The 22,277-nt window shown below is 39.0% G+C and overlaps 1 protein-coding gene across 4 annotated transcripts in view; it reads left to right on the top strand.

The window, feature by feature from the left end:
- The window catches only part of RAPH1 (Ras association (RalGDS/AF-6) and pleckstrin homology domains 1), a 134,348-nt gene that overhangs the window by 103,651 nt on the left and 8,420 nt on the right, over positions 1–22,277 (top strand). For all 4 annotated transcript variants that reach the window (XM_053596325.1, XM_053596327.1, XM_053596324.1 and 1 more), the window contains 4 exons: positions 1,109–1,252; positions 8,496–8,606; positions 18,406–18,504; positions 19,156–19,276. In XM_053596325.1, coding sequence (XP_053452300.1) covers positions 1,109–1,252; positions 8,496–8,606; positions 18,406–18,504; positions 19,156–19,276 — 475 coding nt within the window. The remainder of the gene's footprint in view (positions 1–1,108; positions 1,253–8,495; positions 8,607–18,405; positions 18,505–19,155; positions 19,277–22,277) is intronic.

Below are 22,277 nucleotides of genomic sequence, written 5' to 3'. Positions count from 1 at the left end.
TTAGGAAAATGAAGGTCAGCAGGTGGGTTCCATAATCATACTAACTACACGTAAATAAAATTTCTCTTTATAATTCCTAGTTTTTCTATACTTTTGCGAGAAAAATGAATTTAGGCTTAAAATGTCCTGTGTTAGTGTTTAGTGAAAATTTCTTTTACAGATATGATTATTTAACAATTTACTTTTGTCTAAGTATACACAGTAGAATTCAGAATCTTGAGTTTGTTTATATTCCTTTCAATCTAATGTTAAATATTTTTAAAACAAATGCCTGTTTTTAAATTGTTGAAGTTTAATCATTTAACGTGTTGCTTTCTTTTAAAATACATTCCTACATAGCTTGACAGCTAATCTAAATGTGTTGTTAATTAGAAGAAAAAGAAAATCAGATGCTTATGTTAGCCCTGACACTTTTCATTAAATTGGTATAACTATGCCAGCGGTTCTCAACCTGTGGGTCGCGACCCACAGGAACCGTATTAAAGGGTCGTACCATTAGGAAGGTTGAGAACCACTGAACTATGCTGTTTACAAAGGCATTTAAAGTACTGTTATATGCAACTCAGTTGATGTTTCAAGATAGTAGTTTTTTCTTCAAAACATTAGGTAAAAGTGAGTAGGTAAAAAATTCATTGATACATATATTACTGGCCTATACACTTAAACATTTTAGGATGGCCATAGTAGTTCCAAAACAAATATATTTAGAAAGTACCAGTTGAGGCGGCGCCTGTGGCTCAGTGAGTAGGGCGCTGGCCCCATATGCCGAGGGTGGCGGGTTCAAACCTCAGCCCCGGCCAAACTGCAACCAAAAAATAGCCGGGCGTTGTGGCGGGCGCCTGTAGTCCCAGCTACTCCGGAGGCTGAGGCAAGAGAATCGCTTAAGCCTAGGAGTTGGAGGTTGCTGTGAGCCATGTGACGCCACTGCACTCTACCCGAGGGCGGTACAGTGAGACTCTGTCTCTACAAAAAAAAAAAAAAAAAAGAAAGTACCAGTTGAGATAAAATTAGCAACTTGGTTAAAATCATTTTTAACCAAGGAGTGAACACAACTTTGTTCTGAGAATCCAAGGATCATAAGGTTTTCTAAATTATCTTGTTATTTTAGGAATGTTTTGGTGGAAGTTCTGTAACTGTACCAGAAATTGAAGGAGTCCTTTGGTTGAAAGATGATGGCAAGAAGTCCTGGAAAAAACGTTATTTTCTCTTACGAGCATCTGGTATCTACTATGTCCCTAAAGGAAAAGCAAAGGTGTGTCCTCTCTGTTGGGTTTTGAACTTCTTTTTTTTTTTTTTTTTTTTTTATTGTTGGGGATTCATTGAGGGTACAATAAGCCAGGTTACACTGACTGCAATTGTTAGGTAAAGTCCCTCTTGCAATCATGTATTGCCCCCATAAAGTGTAACACACACCAAGGCCCCACCCATCTCCCTCCTTCCCTCTTTCTGTTCCCCCCCCATAACCATAATTGTCATTAATTGTCCTCATATCAAAATTGAGTACATAGGATTCATGCTTCTCCATTCTTGTGATGCTTTACTAAGAATAATGTCTTCCACGTCCATCCAGGTTAATACGAAGGATGTAAAGTCTCCATTTTTTTTAATGGCTGAATAGTATTCCATGGTATACATATACCACAGCTTGTTAATCCATTCCTGGGTTGGTGGGCATTTAGGCTGTTTCCACATTTTGGCGATTGTAAATTGAGCTGCAATAAACAGTCTAGTATAAGTGTCCTTATGATAAAAGGATTTTTTTCCTTCTGGGTAGATGCCCAGTAATGGGATTGCAGGATCAAATGGGAGGTCTAGCTTGAGTGCTTTGAGGTTTCTCCATACTTCCTTCCAGAAAGGTTGTACTAGTTTGCAGTCCCACCAGCAGTGTAAAAGTGTTCCTTCTCTCCACATCCACGCCAGCATCTGCAGTTTTGAGATTTTGTGATGTGGGCCATTCTCACTGGGGTTAGATGATATCTCAGGGTTGTTTTGATTTGCATTTCTCTAATATATAGAGATGATGAACTTTTTTTCATGTGTTTGTTAGCCATTCGTCTGTCGTCTATAGAGAAAGTTCTATTCATGTGTCTTGCCCATTGATATAAGGGATTGTTGGCTTTTTTCATGTGGATTAATTTGAGTTCTCTATAGATCCTAGTTATCAAGCTTTTGTCTGATTGAAAATACGCAAATATCCTTTCCCATTGTGTAGGTTGTCTCTTTGCTTTGGTTATTGTCTCCTTAGCTGTACAGAAGCTTTTCAGTTTAATGAAGTCCCATTTGTTTATTTTTTTTGTTGTTGCAATTGCCATGGCAGTCTTCTTCATGAAGCCTTTCCCCAGGCCAGTATCTTCCAGTGTTTTTCCTATGCTTTCTTGGAGGATTTTTATTGTTTCATGCCTTAAATTTAAGTCCTTTATCCATCTTGAATCAATTTTTGTGAGTGGGGAAAGGTGTGGGTCCAGTTTCAGTCTTTTACATGTAGACATCCATGTTCTCCCAACACCATTTATTGAATAGGGAGTCTTTCCCCCAAGATATGTTCTTGTTTGGTTTATCAAAGATTAGGTGGTATAAAATGTTAGTTTCATTTCTTGGTGTTCAATTCGATTCCAAGTGTCTATGTCTCTGTTTTTGTGCCAGTACCTTGCTGTCTTGAGCACTATGGCTTTGTAGTACAGACTAAAATCTGGTATGCTGATGCACCCAGCTTTATTTTTGTTACAGAGAACTGCCTTAGCTATACGGGGTTTTTTCCGGTTCCATACAAAATGCAGAATCATTTTTTCCAAATCTTGAAAGTACGATGTTGGTATTTTGGATAGGAATGGCATTGAATAGGTAGATTGCTTTGGGAAGTATAGACATTTTAGGTATACTCCTAGGTATTTCATTTTCTTTGAAACTATGCTGAAGAGAGTTGTGTCCTTAATTAGCTTCTCATCTTGACTGTTATTGGTGTACACAAAGGCTACTGACTTGTGGACATTGATTTTATATCCTGAAACATTACTGTATTTTTTGATGACTTCTAGGAGTCTTGTGGTTGAGTCTTTGGGGTTCTCTAAGTATAAGATCATGTCGTCAGCAAAGAGGGAGAGTTTGACCTCCTCTGCTCCCATTTGGATTCCCTTTATTTCCTTGTCTTGCCTAATTGTATTGGCTAGAACTTCCAGCACTACGTTGAATAGTAAAGGTGACAGAGGACAACCTTGTCTGGTTCCAGTTCTAAGAGGAAAAGCTTTCAGTTTTACTCCATTCAGTAAAATATTGGCTGTGGGATTGTCATAGATAGCTTCAATCAGTTTTAGAAATGTGCCACCTATGCCTATACTCTTTAGTGTTCTAATTAGAAAAGGATGCTGGATTTTATCAAATGCTTTTTCTGCATCTATTGAGAGGATCATGTGATCTTTATTTTTGCCTCTGTTAATATGGTGGATAACGTTTATAGACTTGCGTATGTTAAACCAGCCTTGCATCCCTGGGATGAAGCCTCCTTGATCATGATGAATGACTTTTTTGATGATAAGCTGTAATCTATTGGCTAGGATTTTGTTGAGAATTTTTGCATCTATATTCATGAGTGAGATTGGTCTGAAATTCTCCTTTTTGTTTGGGTCTTTTCCTGGTTTTGGTATCAGGTTGATGTTTGCTTCATAGAATGTGTTGGGGAAGATTCCTTCTTCCTCAATTTTTTGGAATAATTTCTGCAGTACAGGAATAAGCTCTTCCTTGAAGGTTTGATAGAATTCTGGAGTGAAGCCATCTGGACCAGGGCATTTTTTGGTTGGAAGATTTTTTATTGTTTCTTTGATCTCAGGGCTTGAAATTGGTCTGTTCAGGAGCTCTATTTCTTCCTGGCTGAGTCTAGGGAGAGGGTGTGATTCCAAATATTGATCCATTTCTTTCACATTGTCAAATTTCTGGGCATAGAGTTTCTGGTAGTATTCAGAGATAATCTCTTGTATCTCTGTGGGATCAGTTGTTATTTCCCCTTTATCATTTCTGATTGAGGTTACTAGAGATTTTACTTTTCTATTCCTCGTTAGTCTGGCCAAAGGTTTATCTATTTTATTTATTTTTTCAAAAAACCAACTCCTTGTTTCATTAATTTTCTGAATGATTCTTTTGTTTTCAATTTCATTGATCTCTGATTTGATTTTGGATATTTCTTTTCTTCTACTGAGTTTAGGCTTAGATTGTTCTTCTTTTTCCAATTCCATAAGATCTCTTGTGAGATTGTTGATGTGCTCTCTTTCTGTTTTTCGAATGTAGGCATCTAAAGCGATGAATTTTCCTCTCAAAACTGCTTTTGCAGTATCCCACAGGTTTTGGTAGCTTGTGTGTTCATTGTTATTATGCTCAAGGAAGTTAATGATTTCCTGTTTTATTTCTTCCTGCACCCATCTGTTATTCAACAGAAGATTGTTTAATTTCCATGCCTTTGGGTGGGGTCGAGCATTTTTGTTAGAGTTGAGTTCCACCTTTAGTGCCTTGTGGTCTGAGAAGATACAAGGTAAAATTTCAATTGTTTTGATTCTGTTGATATTTGTTTTGTGTCCCAGGATATGATCAATTTTGGAGAATGTTCCATGGGGTGATGAGAAGAATGTATATTCTTTATCTTTGGGATGGAGTGTTCTATATGCGTCTATCAAGTACAGTTGTTCTAGGGTCTCATTTAAATCTCTTATATCTTTGTTTAATTTCTGTTTAGAGAATCTGTCCAGCTCTGTAAGAGGAGTGTTAAGGTCCCCTGTTATTATGGTATTATCGGATATCATATTGCTCAGACTGAGTAAGGTCTGTTTCAAGAATCTGGGAGCATTTAAATTGGGTGCATAGATATTTAGAATTGAAGTGTCTTCTTGTTGTATTTTTCCCTTGACCAATATAAAGTGACCATCTTTGTCTTTTTTGACTTTAGTTGCTTTAAATCCACATGTATCTGAAAATAAGATTGCAACTCCTCTTTTCTTCTGCCTTCCATTTGCCTGAAAAATTGTCTTCCAACCCTTGACTCGGAGCTTTAATTTGTCTTTTGAAGCCAGATGTGTTTCTTGCAGACAGCAAATGGATGGCTTGTGTTTTTTAATCCAGTCAGCCAATCTATGTCTCTTCAGTGGGGAATTCAAGCCACTAACATTTATTGAGATAATTGATAAGTGTGGTAGTATTCTATTCATCTTATTGTGTGAGAGTCCATTGCTTAGTTTTATCTTTTGCATCAGTGTGGAGGTTAGGTTCTGTCCTTTAATTTCTGAGTTCTTACTTTGCTGCTGATCCATTGTGGTGGTCAGTGTGCAGAACAGGTTGAAGTATTTCCTGTAGAGCTGGTCTTGTTGTGGCGAATTTCGTCAATGTTTGTATATCCGTAAATGATTTGATTTCTCCGTCAATTTTGAAGCTTAGCTTAGCAGGGTACAGAATTCTGGGCTGGAAATTGTTCTGTTTAAGTAGATTAAAGGTAGATGACCATTGTCTTCTTGCTTGGAAAGTTTCATTAGAGAAGTCTGCGGTCACTCTGATGGATTTGCCCCTGTAGGTCAACTGGCGCTTACTCCTGGCAGCTTGCAGAATGTTTTCTTTGGTCTTGACTTTGGACAGGTTCATCACAATGTGTCTTGGAGAAGCTCGGTTAGAGTTGAGGCGACCTGGGGTCCGATATCCCTCTGAAAGCAGTGTGTCAGAATCTTTGGTGATATTTGGGAAATTTTCTTTTATAATATTCTCTAGCATGGCTTCCATTCCTCTGGGGCATTCTTCTTCCCCTTCTGGAATTCCTATAACTCGTATGTTGGAACGCTTCATAAAATCCCATAATTCTGACAGCGAACGTTCTGCTTTCTCTCTCTTCTTTTCTGCCTCTTTTACTATCTGAGTTATCTCAAAAACTTTGTCTTCTACCTCTGAAATTCTTTCTTCTGCATGGTCTAACCTATTGCTGATACTTTCCATTGCATCTTTAAGTTCCCTGATTGACTGTTTCAGTTCCTTCAGCTCTGCTGTATCCTTTTTATATTCTTCATATCGTTCATCTTTTATTTGATTCTGTTTTTGAATTTCCTTTTGGTTATTTTCCACTTTATTAGCAGTTTCCTTCATTGTTTCCATCATTTCTTTCATTGTTTTCAACATGTGTATTCTAAATTCCCTTTCTGTCATTCCTAACATTTCTGTATAGGTGGAATCCTCTGCAGTAGCTACCTCATGGTCCCTTGGCGGGGTTGTTCTGGACTGGTTCTTCATGTTGCCTGGAGTTTTCTGCTGATTTTTCTTCATGAGTGATTTCTTTTATCTGTTTCCTTGCCCTAATTTTCCTTTCACTTCCTCTTGCTCTTTAAGTTCTCGTGCCTGTGGACCAAGGGTTACAGGACCAGAAGGGTGAGAAGGTTGAAGAGCAAAAAAGGGATGAAAGAAAGGAGGACCGAGTGATAAGAAAAAAAAAAGAAAAATAGAGAAAGGAGAGGGGGTGGGTAAAAGGAAAATTGACAAAAAGAAGAGAGGCACAGAAAGAGGGAGACAGAGCAATATAGGTGTACAGTAGGCTACTTTGATACAACCTTGAAAAAAAAAACCACCTTCTGGGGGTGCCCAGTTTGGTGGTTCCCTTGAGGTCAGCAGCTCTTTGCTAACCTGATCAGACACAGTACCCCACCTCCACCAAGTAGAGAGGAAAGACAAAAATGCTATAAATCAAACCAAAACAAGCAAACAGAAAACTTTACGGGATAAAATTGGCTGGAAAAACCAAATAATAGCGGTAGAAAAACTAACAAAAATGAAGTTCTAATTATTGAAATAGGCAGCAATGGGAAATTATAATTAAACTAGAAAAATTGAGAAAGAAAAAGGATCTGTATGGAAAAGGTTGAACTTAAAAAACAAAACAACAATCAACAACATCAAAATAAACAATAAAAAAGCCAAACCAGAAAAAAAAAACAAAAAACAAACAAACACAACCAAAAACAAAGCAGTATGTATATGTTATTGAATATTGTGTGGGCAACATGTGGTCTTCTGGGGTATGAGATGTTAATCACAGTTCTGATACGACTGGAGGCTGCTAGTTTCTCAAAACCCAGGAGGTAGACACCCTAAATCTCTGTTCAGCCCACTTAAAAGGCACTTTGCGCTTGTTCACTTGCTGAGCAGAAGCTTTCCCAGGGAAGTGCTTGTCGCTGGAATCACTGCTGAAGTGGCTATCCACTTACCCTGTGTGTCAAAACTGGTCTCCCTCTGCCCCTGAGGGTTAGGGCTGCAAGGCGGCTCAGACCCCGCCCTTAGGCTACTTGGTCGCTGGGTTACCAGCTCCCACCCAATTCCAGCTCTGCCACCCTGAGGGCGAAGCTTGCCGGGGCAGATCGCTCACAATGGCTGCCTGTGACCCAGAGCCAAACACTATTAGCGGCCCAGACTGGGGCCCCAGACAAAGGCCAAAGTTTTCCGCGCTCCCTCTCAGGCTCTCCCCAAGGCAGTTCAGCTGAGTGCCAAGTCCAAAGACACCAAAACAGTTCACAGTTAAGGCCTTTCTTGCAGTCTTGCTGCTACTGAACTTACAGTTGCGGGCGGTTTAGACGGATTGAACACACGCGACCACTTGCCGGTTTTCCACTGGTTTAGTCCTCCTCTTGGGGTCCAGAAGTCTCTCGCTGACTCCCTGTATCCTCTCAGGGGTGATGATAGGCAGATCCCACCAGCCAGAGATGCCTGGAGTCCTATCTCCCCAGACTCACGGTGCCCAGATGCAAGGAAGCTGTTACTCGGCTACCATCTTGCTCCGCCTCCGGGTTTTGAACTTCTTGATTAGGCTGATTATTTTAATTTGTAGTGAGTCTGGCTAGGTGAACTCAGACTGTGATTTGTTTCAGCTTTTATAGGGTAGAAAAAATATTTCTTTTGTTTATTAATCTACTGTAAAGAAGAGGAAATTCCAAAATTTTCATTTCTCTGGTCATTTCTTGGGCTTATCTCAATTATCTTACCAAATTTGAAATCATAGTTTTATATATTATTTCTTAAGCTTTTTACAGTGTCTCATGTAGTCTTCACAACAATCCTCTGCACTTATATTGCTGCTCCTATGTAACTGGTGAAGAAATCCCCAGTTTGAAAGTCACTGTACTTGAGATATGTATTATAGGCACTGAACTACTTGATGTTTTCTTGTTCTTTCCAGAGAGTTCTATTATACTATTTTGTATTTAATATACTGTACTATATTGATAGTATATTTAAAATGTGACCTTTCTAAACATGTCAGTATTCATTAAGAATGACAAAAGAGTAAGTGAAATGGCTGCTTTTTTTGTTACATTATTTATTAAAGAAGAAACATTCATAAGAGAATCTCATTTCTTCTGCAAAATAACAGTAATTTCTAGGCAGTATTAGTAAAGTTTTGATTCTCAACTAGAAACTTAACCAGGTATGATATTGGGTTGTTTGCATATTATTATTAATAAATCTGTTGGGTGTTTTTATCTTAGGTCTCTCGGGATCTGGTGTGCTTTCTGCAGCTGGATCACGTCAATGTTTACTATGGCCAAGATTATCGGAGCAAATACAAAGCACCTACAGACTACTGTCTGGTGCTAAAGGTAAACACAGATCTCTTTTTAGAACTTTTAAATGATGTCAGACATAAGAGCAGGTTATTAGACATTTTCAAATGGTTTGGATCTCTGTCAAGTGTAGTATTTTTGCTTTATTCTATAGGTTTAAAAAGGAATGGTGAAGGATGGTAAGGAAAACCATATGCTGTATCACAGCTGACCCTTACCCAATTAGCCCCGATTAGATTAATGCTAAGAGGAGTGGCTACTTCAGTGTAAGCGTTGTATTATGTGAAATTTATTTGATTATAAATTCGAGACTCTTGTATAATAGCAGGCTTGTTTTAGAAAAACATCAACATCTAATGTGGTTCATACGTATTTTGTTTTCATATGCACAGTAGAATCTCTGTAAGGGACTTAACAAACCAGTCAGCATACACAGGTGGTCAACATAAGGAACTGGGCCTGTTGTAGTGATGCATACATGTGGTGGAAGTCTGGTCTATAAAAATTAAGTCAACTTAGGTAAAAAGCTTTAAGAGGTTTTACTGTATTTTGTCTTTTCCTGTACTTACTCAGCAGAACCATCAGAGGGCACTATGCCCAACTTCAAACAGGACTGGCTATCATTTGGTCCAGAAATAATTTTTGGCTTTTTTTCTTCCAAACTATAAACGTGATAGCTCATGTACGTATTATGACCTACCTGTTGTTTTTAGGGAACTTTTTTTCTTCTTTATCTGGCTTTTGAGCTTCTCACACTAATTGTATCTGTACTTTTGAGAAGAACTGACATTTTAAGCAAATTTTTAGTGATCTGTTGAATTACTGATAAAGATAACACATAAATTCTGGAAAACTTTGGGGACAATTAAGTTTTTCTCACTGGCTCCATCTTTGTGACTCTTGGGAATTACTTAAGTCTACATGTTTGGATCATGTTTGATTTTTTACTCTTCCCTGAGAATTATAACTGGGGTTTAAGGAGTATCATTTGTTTAGGATTTTGAGATGGAGTTTTGATTGCTTTGATGAAATTAAGCCTATTATTATTACATAATCCTTTTACTGGAGATTACATAATACACAGCCTATTACTATTTTTTTTTTTTTTTTTTTGGTTTTTGGCTGGGGCTGGGTTTGAACCCGCCACCTCCGGCATATGGGACCGGCACCCTACTCCTTGAGCCACAGGCGCCGCCCTACAGCCTATTATTATATAATCCTTTTACTGGAGAATACCACGGTATCATTTAGGTTACTTTCAGGAGCAAATAATTGTTTTAAAGTTTGTACAAAGTGGCGTAATTCAGTAGTTTTCAAAATGAGGTCCAGGATCTCCTGAGAGTCCATAAGACCAGGATGTCAAAATTATTTTTCTAATAATGCTAATATGCTATTTGTCTCTTACCTTCTCATTCTATTGAAGATGTATAGTAGGATTTTCTAAGAGGTTACATAATGTGGTAATATTATTGTTCTCTCAACTAGTGTAATGTATGTTTCTTTTTTTTTTTTTTTGTAGAGACAGAGTCTCACTTTACCGCCTTCAGTAGAGTGCCATGATGTCACAGGACTCACAGCAACCTCTAGCTCTGGGGCTTCAGCGATTCTCCTGCCTCAGCCTCCCGAGCAGCTGGGACTACAGGCGCCCACCACAGCGCCCAGCTATTTTTTGTTTTGGTTGTAGTTCAGCTGGGTCTGGGTTTGAACCTGCCACCTCCATAAATGGGTCTGGCGCCCTACTCACTGAGTCACAGGCACCACCCGTAATGTGTGTTTCTATAGTCTTGTATTTTAATTTTTTCTCAGTCTTAATTTCTAATAAGATAGATATTGTCAGGGTGGAAAAACTCCTTCTGTCCTCTTAGACTTCCAGCAGGGCCCAAGAATTAAATTGACTTAAGACAGATTAACAGGAGAAAAACATAATACAAGTTTTACATGGAATAGGAGCCTTGATTTAAAAAAAAAAAAACCACCACCAAAGACCCTGTTAGAGTCAATTGCTTATATATAGGATGGAACAAAGAATAGTCACTTGTGGCAAAGCAACTGACTTATATGGGGAAGCTTAAAAATAAGAGTTATTTTAACAAAGTCTATATGGAATTCTCTTGGTTTTGCCTTCTTATCCTTGAAGATATAAATGTTTTGTCTTTTTAGTATTGGGGGAGCAGCTTTCTTTTGCTTTTAAGAAATAAATATCACCAGGGTCAGCGTTATCTTTTTGCACCTGCTGTTGTTCAAGTATCTTTGTAGTATATTTTTGACTCCTTCAATATCAGTATACATAACCTACATAAATGAAAGTTTTTTGAGGGCCTCATAACATGAAGACAGTAAGGGCTGATTATTTCAGTGGCTCGAGGTTGTCAGTGAGAACTCAGATTCTGTCTTTTCCCATTCCACCTTCTGCATATTCAGCTTATTTCTAGGTAGGCTCACCTCACAGTCACAGATGGCTGCTTGCAATTCTATGCATCACATGATCCAGCAAAATCTAGAAGGACTATGGTGATTTCTCCCATATTTGTCTTTTTCAAGAGGAAGGAACTAGTACACAGAATCTACTCAACAGCCCTCTCCTATTATCCCAGAGTACATTTCCCATTCCTAACCAATCACTAGAAAGGGAACAAAGCCACAGAGATTAGTTTAGACTAGTTAGAATTCACACCCTGAGGGACACAGGCAAGAGGTGGGAGAAGGAGGTAGATAGCTATAGGAAAGGCACCCAACCTAATTATGACCACTCACTGTTATTTTAATCCCTTTCGCACTTTATAGAATTCCTAGATTAAGAATATTTTTGTGCTGGGCGGCTCCTATAGCTCAATGAGTAGGGCGCTGGCCCCATGTACGGAGGGTGGCAGGTTCGAACCCGGGCTCTGGCCAAACTGCAACAAAAAATTAGCTGGGCGTTGTGGCGGGTGCCTGTAGTCCCAGCTACTCAGGAGGCTGAAGCAAGAGAATCGCCTAAGCCCACGAGTTGGAGGTTGCTGTGAGCTGTGACATCACAGCACTCTACCGAGGGCCACAAAGTGAGACTCTATCTTAAAAAAAAAAAAAGAAAGAATATTTTTGTGCTAAGGGTTTTTTCTTACGTTTGTTTGTATAATTTATGTATTTCATATTTGCTTTTGATGAAGTAGTTTAATATTAAGAGATATTAGGTATTAAGGTATTAAGATATTAATTATCTCTTTATACCTAGAAATATTCAATATATTGAAATGGAAAAGCATGATACCACTAGGTACAAATAATAGTAAGAATGAAGAGCTCTAAGGTAACAGGCCTGCACTAGAAGCACAAGTGTGTTCTAGAGTCCGCATTTTCCAGATACGCAAACTGAGGGATCAATTAGAGGGATCAATTTGCCCAAGTCTATACAAATTAGTATTTAAAGATGTCACTTTTAGGGCGGCGCCTGTGGCTCAGTGAGTAGGGCGGCGCCTGTGGCTCAGTGAGTAGGGCGGCGCCTGTGGCTCAGTGAGTAGGGCGCCCTCCCCATATGCCAGGGGTGGCGGGTTCAAACCCAGCCCCGGCCAAACTGCAACAAAAAAAAAATAGCCGGGCATTGTGGCGGGTGCCTGTAGTCCCAGCTGCTCAGGAGGCTGAGGCAAGAGAATCTCGTGAGCCCAGGAGTTGGAGGTTGCTGTGAGCCGTGTGACACCACGGCACTCTACCGCGGGCGGTACAGTGAGACTCGGTCTCTACAAAAAAAAAATAAAAAAGATGTCACTTTTCCTATAAAGTCTGTACTAGATTTTGCCTGCATAATTTTTTTTATTCTTGAGCATGTGAGTTCTAACAAATGAAACAAAACATGCTACAGCACAGTGTCTACACAAATGCAAGCTTAAATATTTATAAGGCTTGGCGTCTGTTTTCTGTTTTAGGCTATCTTGACTGAGTATGAGTACTTCCAGTAAAATGCAGGACATGGGAAATAAATACACACTTGGAGAAAGTTATAAAACACATTGTTTGGCAATTAGTTTTTTAAAAGATAGTAAAACATGTAAAAGTAACAATGTCTTTGTGATGGGAAGAATGAGAAAATGATGTTTATTCATCAGTGTTGACAGTATAGTAACAAATTTTACATATGTTGATGTATCATCTAAAATAGGTACGCAGGGCGGCGCCTGTGGCTCAAAGGAGTAGGGCGCCGGTCCCATATGCCAGAGGTGGCAAGTTCAAACCCAGCCCCGGCCCAAAACTGCAAAACAAATAAAAAATAACAAAAAATAAAATAAAAGAAGATGTAAGTTTAAAAAAAAATTCTATAAAATAGGTACGCATTTACTGGGGCACATACATGGATGTATAATTAAGTTTCTTAAGGGAAACCCTGTGTTTTAAAAAATTACATAACATGATAGATAATTATCAGATTAGGGCTCACCTTAGCCAGATCTAAAATTTCATTTCTTGAGAAATGCTATTGGAAGGCTGAGGCAAGAGAATCACTTAAGCCCAAGAGTTTGAGGTTGCTGTGACTGTGACACCACAGCACTCTACCCAGGGCGACAGCTTTAGACTCTGTCTCAAAAAAAGAAAGAAAGAAATGAGGCAGGCCAGAGTTGGTGACTCAGGCATGCAATTCTAGCACTTTGGGGAGAATGAGGCAGGAGGATAGCTCAGCCCAGCAATTTAAGACTAGCTAGGAAAACATAGGAAGACCCTATCTCTACAAAAAATTTCAAAATTAACCAGGTGTGGTGGTGTGTGACTGGAGTCCTATTTACTCGGGAGGCTGAGGTGGGAAGATCTCTTGAACCCAGGAGTTGACGAGGCATGGTGGCTAACACCTGTAATCCTAGCACTCTGGGAGGCTGAGGCAGGTGGATCACCTGAGCTGAGGAATTCAAGACCAGCCTGAGCAAAAGTGAGAGCCCATCTCTACTAAGAATAGAAAAACTAGCTAGGCGTTGTGGCAGGCACCTGTAGTCCCAGCTACTGCAGAGGCTGAGGCAAGAGGATTGCTTGAGCCCAGGAGTTTGAGGTTGCTGTGAGCTACCACACCACAGCATTCTAGGCTGGGGTAACAGAGTGAGACTGTATCAAAAAAAATCTCAGGAGTTGGAGGCTGCAGCGAGCTATGATCTCATCATGGCACTCCATCCTACGGGACAGCCTATTACACATCTAGGCTATAGGGGATAGCTTGTTATTCTTAGACTACAAACCTGTACAGCATGTTTTTGTACTGAATACTGCAGGCAACTGTAACATAATGGTAAGTATTTGTGTATCAAAACATAGAACAGGTACAGTAAAAATGCAACATTATAATCTTACAGGATCATGTCTTTTTTGCAGTCTTATCACTGAAATGGTATCATGTGATGCATGGCTGTATTTTCGTATGGTACATGGGAAGGGAAAGTGGTTTGTGTCTAGGGATGGAATATGAACATGAGCTTTTCAAGCACTGTTACTAATAGAAATATACTGTATGTGATAATCATGGAAGTAATAGGGTGGAAAATGCCTATTCTACTAATATTCTATAGTTTTACTAATTAATTTTCTGTATGCCAGTTGAGAGAATCAAGCCGTATGTGCTTGAAAAGCAATAAGTAGGTAGTTAGTATAATTCATTTGTTTTCTTTTGGCACTTGGTTGTGATTTTAGACCATCCCTGTCTCTCCTTCTTTTTTTTTTTTTTTTGAGACAAAGTCTCACTTTGTTGCCCTTGGTAGAGTGCGGTGGCATCATAGCTTACAGCAACCTCAAACTCTTGGGCCCAAGTGGGTGTCTTGCCTCAGCCTCCCAAGTAGCTGGGACTACAGGTGCCTGCCACAATGCCCAGCTATTTTTTAGTAACGGGGTCTCGATGTGGCTCAGGCTGGCCTCAAACCTTGTGAGCTCAGGCAATCCGCCGACCTCGGCCTCCCAGAGTGCTAGCATTACACACGTGAGCCACAGTGCCCAGCCCTAGAGCATCTCTTTTACTTAACAGAGTTGCAGAAGTTATCTGTCTAAACCTAATTTTTGGCATAAAGAGAAAAGTAATCTGATAGCACAATAGTAATCCAGAATTTCTTATTTTATTATTAAAGGTTTATATTCTAAAATTATTTACCTTTTATCAGAGAATGCAAATTTTTCCATGTCAACATCGTTTTATAAATGAAATAAATAGCTCCTCATTTGTTTGGGGAGGAATATCATTATATGTTCTTTTTGGAGTCTTTTAGAGGCTTAAATGTTGAGCTTCTTGTTTTTAGCAACAAATGTCTCTAATACATTTCCTCTTAGTCCTTCTGTAGTTTTTAAAGTAGTTGGTACCGTAATATGCTAGGGGAAAAAATAGAGTCCATGTCAGAGGAGGGGGATTTTAATAAGGCAGTAGTATGACAGAGGAGTTAGAATCACATGCTCTGGAATGAGAGCATGAACCAACATGTTGGGAGGAACTTTGAGTGTAGTTTTAACCCTCTTTGACTTGCTTTCTTCTTGGAACCCCGAGATAATAATATGTAACTCAGAGGATTTTCAGGAGGACTGAAAGAGCTAGTATATATGAAATGTTTCACAGTGTCTGGTACATAGTAAGTGCTCAGTAAATGGCACTGTTAATGAAATATTAGTAGAATTGGCAGTTTCCAGAGTTGCTGGTACAGAGCCTGGATGACCATAAGGAAAGTGATGAATGCCTTTTATTATATGGCAGATAAAATAATTTTTTAGGGTCTTAAAGCAATTTTTTTTTTTTTTTTTTTAAGATAGAGTCTCACGGGGCGGCGCCTATGGCTCAGTGAGTAGGGCGCCTGCCCCATATGCCGAGGGTGGCGAGTTCAAACCCAGCCCCTGCCAAACTGCAACAAAAAAATAGCCGGGCATTGTGGCGGGCGCCTGTAGTCCCAGCCGCTCGGGAGGCTGAGGCAAGAGAATCGCCTAAGCCGGGCGGCGCCTGTGGCTCAGTCGGTAAGGCGCCGGCCCCATATACCGAGGGTGGCGGGTTCAAACCCGGCCCCGGCCAAACTGCAACCAAAAAATAGCTGGGCGTTATGGTGGGCGCCTGTAGTCCCAGCTGCTTGGGAGGCTGAGGCAAGAGAATCGCGTAAGCCCAAGAGTTAGAGGTTGCTGTGAGCCGTGTGACGCCACGGCACTCTACCCGAGGGCAGTATAGTGAGACTCTTGTCTCTACAAAAAAAAAAAAAAAAAAAAGAGAATCGCCTAAGCCTAAGAGTTAGAGGTTGCTGTGAGCCGTGTGACGCCACGGCACTCTACCCGAGGGCGGTACTGTGACACTCTGTCTCTACAAAAAAAAAAAAAAAGATAGAGTCTCACTGTCATCCTGGGTAGAGTGCCATGGCATCATAGCTCATAGCAACCTCAAATTCTTAAGCTTAAGTGATCCTTTTGCCTCTGCCTCCTGAGTAGCTGGGTCTACAAGTGCCTGCCACAATGCCTGGCTAGTTTTTCTATTTTCGATAGAGTCGGGGGTCTAGCTCTTGCTCAGTCTGGTCTTGAATTCCTGACCTCAGGTGATCACCTGCCTCAGCCTCCCAGAGTAATAGGATTACAGGGGTAAGTCACTGTGCCTAGCCCCTAAAAGAAATTTTAAACTAGCAAGTAATCTGATACTTAAAAACACTCAAATAATTATACCTAGTATTCTTCAGAGTATTATTATCTAGATTCCCAAGTTAGAGAGATGAAGAGAGAAAGATAGAGGATAATTCCTCTTTGATTTTCCTTGGTACTGTATTGATAAAGTGTGTGTGTGGGGTTGTTTTTTTTTTTTTTTTATGTAGAGAATGAATAGAAGCATGCGTGCACACTCAGCCAGGGCTTCTGCTGCAGGTGAACACCCATGCAGCCAAGAATAGTTTGTAAATCGCCATGCAGAGATGGGTGGTGATGAAGGCTGGGAGCCATCTGTAGCAGCTTGGTCAGATCTCTGAACCCTACCTGGTTGGCAGAGCCTCCAGGAAGCAAAAGAACGGTCTCTTAAGATCCAGTTGGCAACACTAAGAAAGCTTTTTATAGTCAGCCTGTTTTTATCTTCTGCACAAACTATGGGTTCGTAAGGTCAAGAACATTTTCTCTTCTGCTCATCACTGTATCTGAAAACCTAATTGAAGCATCTGGCAAATAGTTCTTGCACAATAAATATTTGCTGAATGAATAAATGAGGTAAAATACCCCTTCTTACAGAAAAATAAACACTCTCTCTACCTACTCTCCTTTGCTTCTTCAAGATTGCCATGGCTGTTTATTATAATGTGATATATACTATGTGAACATGAAGCATATTCCGAGAGAGGACCTGTCTTGTCAGGAGATAAAACTGTTAGATATTGTTTTGCTAACCTCTTATTATGGAGGGTTTCTTGTTTAAAAGGGACTGTAGCCTTCAGCAAGAAAATTGGTTTTGGTATTAAATGTTATTACAGGAGCTAAGCTCTGTAAAGCAAAGACTGAAATAGAATAAATGGACTTCATTTTTTTCTTTCTGTGTAGACCAGACTTCATTTTTTTCTTTCTGGTCTACACAGAAAGAAAAAAAATGATTTTTAGTGATTTTTAGCAGTTTACCTATTCTTGCTGAATTGAGAATGGATTCAAATTGCTTATTTTTATTGGTCTTACGGGTTTTCACAACACATTAATGTAGCTGGGGAATTTTGGAAAACTAAATTCTTTTAAAGTTCCTTTCTTTCTTATAATGGAACATAAATTTAAAATATTTTCTAGCCAAAATACAGCATTTTTTTTTCCCAGAATAACTGAAAGGGGAAGTGGTAATCATAAGTCATTACATCTAGAACAAGTGTGATCAGGGCTTTTCTTCCCAGGAAACTAGTAGTTGAGGTCCAGTGGGTGCAAACACCTTAAACTTGTTCCTATAGCCAAGGTCAAGTCAGTCATCCCGCTATCCAAGCCTCAACTGAAAAGTACAGGAGATTGAGAAAAGTAAATCTGATTATTTTGTTGAAAGCTGCTTGTTACCCCAGAGGGCATGTGCTGTGGTTCTGCACTTTGGAAGAGGGAGGGGCCTGCAGAGCTGCACTCATTTCCCTCTCCCACAGCAACTGGGATACTGTGGACCATTGTCCCAGGTGCCCTGTCTGCTGTGCTTTGTATGCCAAGCCCAGTTATTTACCTCCAGACAAAACTCTCTCTGAGTTGGACTCTTTTGAATTCATGGTTTTAGTGGGTTCAAAGTGAAATCAAATATTCTTTTCCCTTTTCATATTCTTACAAATAAGAATTCTAATGACTTTGTTAACCTTTATGTGGATTTTGTATCTCTGAGACATATAATATGAAGGTTTATTTTAACATCCAAATTTCTTTCTCATTTACTTTGTAAAAATATTTATGGACTATTTTATTTAGCCTTAAAAAATAATATAAAAATGTGTAAGAAGTATGAATTGGGCCAGGCATGGTGGCTCAAGCTTGTATAGTGTAAAAGTGATTTATTTTGGCTTTGGAGAATGCATTATATGGTTGTTTTATAGCAGAATTTAGCCAAAGGATCACCTGTGCTCACTTACGAGTTCAAGACCAGCCTGAGCAAGAGTGAGACCCTGTTTCTACTAAAAAAAAAAAAAAAAAAAAAAAGACAGGCATTGTGATGGGCACCTGTAATCGCAGCTACTTGAAAGGCAAGAGGATTGGTCCAACCCAGGAGTGTGAGGTTGCTGTGAGGTATGGCAACAGAGTGAGACTCTGTCTTGGGAGAAAAAAAAAAAAAGTATAAATTGGCCATTATATTAATGACCTATAACCTGAAAGAATATGTTTCAGCTTTGATAGAGTTTTTCTTTAGTTTTCCAAGGGACTTAGTTGGATTTTGCCTTTAATCTTGCAGCACCCACAGATCCAGAAGAAATCTCAGTATATTAAATATCTTTGTTGTGATGATGTGAGAACTCTCCATCAGTGGGTCAATGGGATCCGAATTGCAAAGGTAGATTTCCTTTTAATATGATACATGGAATAATGAAGTGTTTAATGCTATAGTTTTAATTATTATGACAATTATTCTTATTGTTTCATGTTCATAATTTTGCCACTGTATAGTTTTCTCAGGCCTAAGTTTCATGTTTTAAATGCTTATTGATACAGATAAAACTTTTGACAGTTGGTATCCATGGCATAATACTTCTGGCAAAAGCTTGTGTAGTGTAAAAGTGATTTATTTTGGCTTTGGAGAATGCATTATATGGTTATTTTATAGCAGAATTTAGCCAAAGCAACATAAATTTTTTTAAAAATTAACTTAGTTTAGGTCATGATCATTATATTTTGAAGAGTATCCTAAAAAGTGCTAAGAAAGCTGACCCTGGACCAAGAATTTGGGATGAAAATAATACATTTATATTTACAATGAACATAATTGGAATCGTGTTCAGTTCTTGTAGCTTCTCTAAAAATTAGGAAAAATAAAAGTAGATTAAAATTTACTGGGATTAAAAGAATTTCTACAGTATTATAAGTATTGATTTTAATACAAATTTTAATTGTTATGAATTTATAAACAGAATGTGTCACTTTCTACTTATCCTTCTGTATCATACCTAGTAAAGTTCAGATGTCACCATTTCCTCATTTTGTTTAGTATGGAAAGCAGCTCTATATGAATTATCAAGAAGCCTTGAAGAGGACAGAGTCAGCTTATGATTGGACTTCCTTATCTAGCTCCAGCATTAAATCAGGATCCAGTTCTTCTAGCATCCCAGGTAATTAGTTCAAAATACTTCAAAGCATTATTTTCCTGCCAATATGAATGTGTCTATAGAGACTGATAGTAGTTTGAAAATTACAGCTTGATTCTTGAAAACCAGGGCAACACCTAATTTTTAAATTATAATCAATAGATGCTTTTTTTTTTTTTCCTTTTGAAACAGGGGCTTGCTCTGTCATCCAGGATAGAGCACCGTGACATCATCATAGCTCAGTATAGCCTCTTAACTCCTGGTAGGAGTATAAGCATGTGCTACCATGCCAGACTAACTTAAAAAAATTTTAATAGTATTATTATTTTTAGAGACAGGGTCTTGCTATGTCATCCAGGATAGAGCACCGTGACATCATCATAGCTCAGTAGAGCCTCTTAACTCCTGGTAGGAGTATAAGCATGTGCTACCATGCCAGACTAACTTAAAAAAATTTTAATAGTATTATTATTTTTAGAGACAGGGTCTTGCTATGTTGCCCAGCCTGGTCTCAAACTCCTGGCCTTAAACAGTCCTCCCGCCTTGACCTCCCAAAGTGCTGAGATCATAGGTGTGAACCACTGCTCTTGACCTGATGCTTTTTTTTTTTTTTTTTTAATTATTAGAAGGGACAATATCATAGGCTAATTCACAAATGTATATGAAATAAAAAATGAGTATATAGACTTATAAAGCCAGGATTCTTAGTTATTTACAAAGCTATTCGAAAGTGATACTGCTGAAAAACAACTACTGATGTATAATTTGGGATTAAAAGTTTCTTGGAGAGGGTCTTTATACTCAGAATCCATGATGAAGCTGCCCTCCTTCCCCACAGGTTTCCTGACATTTTAGGGAAATGGAAATATCTGGAGGTGGTTCATCATCACAGTTAAAGAAAGCCAGTCAAGTCATTAAACTTACTGAAATTTTCACAGTAAATCCACTGATACTCAAAAGGTGCTTATTTTCAGATTCCCACATCTTTTAAGCTAGTGTGCCATGATTGTATCTTAAGATAAATGCTTCTTTCACTTGAGAATGTTTCGTAAACAATATCCTTGTCACCTAAATGCAGAATTTAATTGTTCTCACATTGTATGTGATGAAAGAAATAATTACTTTAGTCTTTCTTTTCTTCTTCTTTTTTTTTTTTTTTTTTGTAGAGACAGAGTCTCACTTTATCACCCTCGGTAGAGTGCCATGGTGTCACACAGCTCACAGCAACCTCCAGCTCCTGGGCTTAGGCCATTCTCTTGCCTCAGCCTCCCGAGTAGTTGGGACTACAGGCGCCCGCCACAATGCCCGGCTATTTAGTTGTTGTTGTTGCAGTTTGGCCGGGGCCGGGTTTGAACCTGCCACCCTCGGTATATAGGGCCAGCGCCCTACCCATTGAGCCACAGGCGCCGCCCAGAAATAATTACTTTACATAGTATTTTATTATGAATAAAATTTTTATGACTCCATTTCATTGCTAAATAAGTAAAAACAAATTTAGAATGTATACATACACAGGTTTGTGTATATATTTCCTAGTTTTGTCCACTGAGAAGGCCTAGAAGAAGTGATACCCCAGTGCCTAGATCATGGTTTTTAATACTAGAAAAAGGAACCAGGGCTCTTACGGAAATTGTGAGCTGATTATAGAGCTATGGCAAGAATATATACAAGATAAGCCTGGAGCATCTCGTAATGCCAGAGAATAACAGAATATTCAAACAAACACAATGGAAGTATGTCAAAGGGACACAGAAGCCAATCTGAAAGAGCTCAAGTGGCCATATCTGGAGCAATTTGCGCAAGACAATAATGTAGTACATTATGAATGGCCATATCTGGAGCAATTTGAGCAAGTAAATAATGTAGTACAGGATTATAACCCAAATTATAAAGTATAAATACCCATGAGTTACTTATAATTTATTGCATAAGTAAGTGGGAAGAAGAGACAGTTCTCCCATGCAGAAAATTTCTAGGTGACTTCTGTAGACACTTTGCCTTCAAGGAGGTAGAACTTAACTCCCTGCTCCTCCAGCGTGGGCTATCCTTAGTAACTTGCTTTCAGATGACAAGATGGGTAAATTCACAGGGGAGAAATGTGACAAACACTGGCTCAGCCAAGTGATCAAGGCTAATATCAGTAATAAGTCATACTGATTACAGATACCAGGATATAATATGATGAGAATGGCTTTTTTTCTCTGTAGACTTCATCCCTAAATGCTATAACTTCAGATGATTAATCGAGAGAAAGGCATCAGACAAATCAAAACTGAGACAATCTATAAAATACCTGACCAGTATTCCCTCAAAATTGTTAAAAGTCATCAAAAACAGGAAAGTGTCATACATTACATGATGACTATCATGTGCTATCCTGACTCAGTAAATGGACATTTGGGGCTGAGCATGGTGGCTCACACCTGTAATCTTAGCACCCTGGGAAGCCAAGGTGGGTGGTTTGCCTGAGCTCAAAGGTTCAAGACCAGCCTGAACCAGAGCAAGATCCCATCTCTAAAAAAAATCTCTGGGCTTTGTGGTGGGTGCCAGTAGTCCCAGCTACTTGGGAGAATGAGGAAAGAGTATTGCTTCAGCCCAAGAGTTTGAGGTTGCTGTGAGCTATGACAACACTGCACTCTACTAAGGGCAACAAAGTCAGACTCTGTCTCAAAAAGAAAATGGACTTTAGAGAAAAACTAGTGAAATCTAAATAAAGCATGAAGTTTAGTTAATAGTAGTGTAGCGTGTTAATTGGGGTAAACTAAAGGGAAGTAAAATTAAAAGAGGACAGTTTTTCCCCCAAAGGGAATTCCTTTAAAACCAAGGTAAGTAATGGAATAAATGGGATGGCAGGTGTGTATGAATTCTGTGCTAAAACTGCTCAAATACTCTGATATTTAAGTATCTAATATGTAGATATCTAAAACTATTCTAAGAAAACTATTTATTAAAAGGGAGTGGGGAAGGCGAGGCATGTGGCTCACTAATCCTAGCACTCTGGGAAGCCGAGGCAGGTGGGTCACCA

Source organism: Nycticebus coucang, chromosome 7 (assembly GCF_027406575.1).
Source record: "Nycticebus coucang isolate mNycCou1 chromosome 7, mNycCou1.pri, whole genome shotgun sequence".
Taxonomy (NCBI): domain Eukaryota; kingdom Metazoa; phylum Chordata; class Mammalia; order Primates; family Lorisidae; genus Nycticebus; species Nycticebus coucang.
The sequence above is the reverse complement of the archived record's forward strand: the minus strand, read 5'-3'. Positions and strand labels throughout refer to the sequence as shown.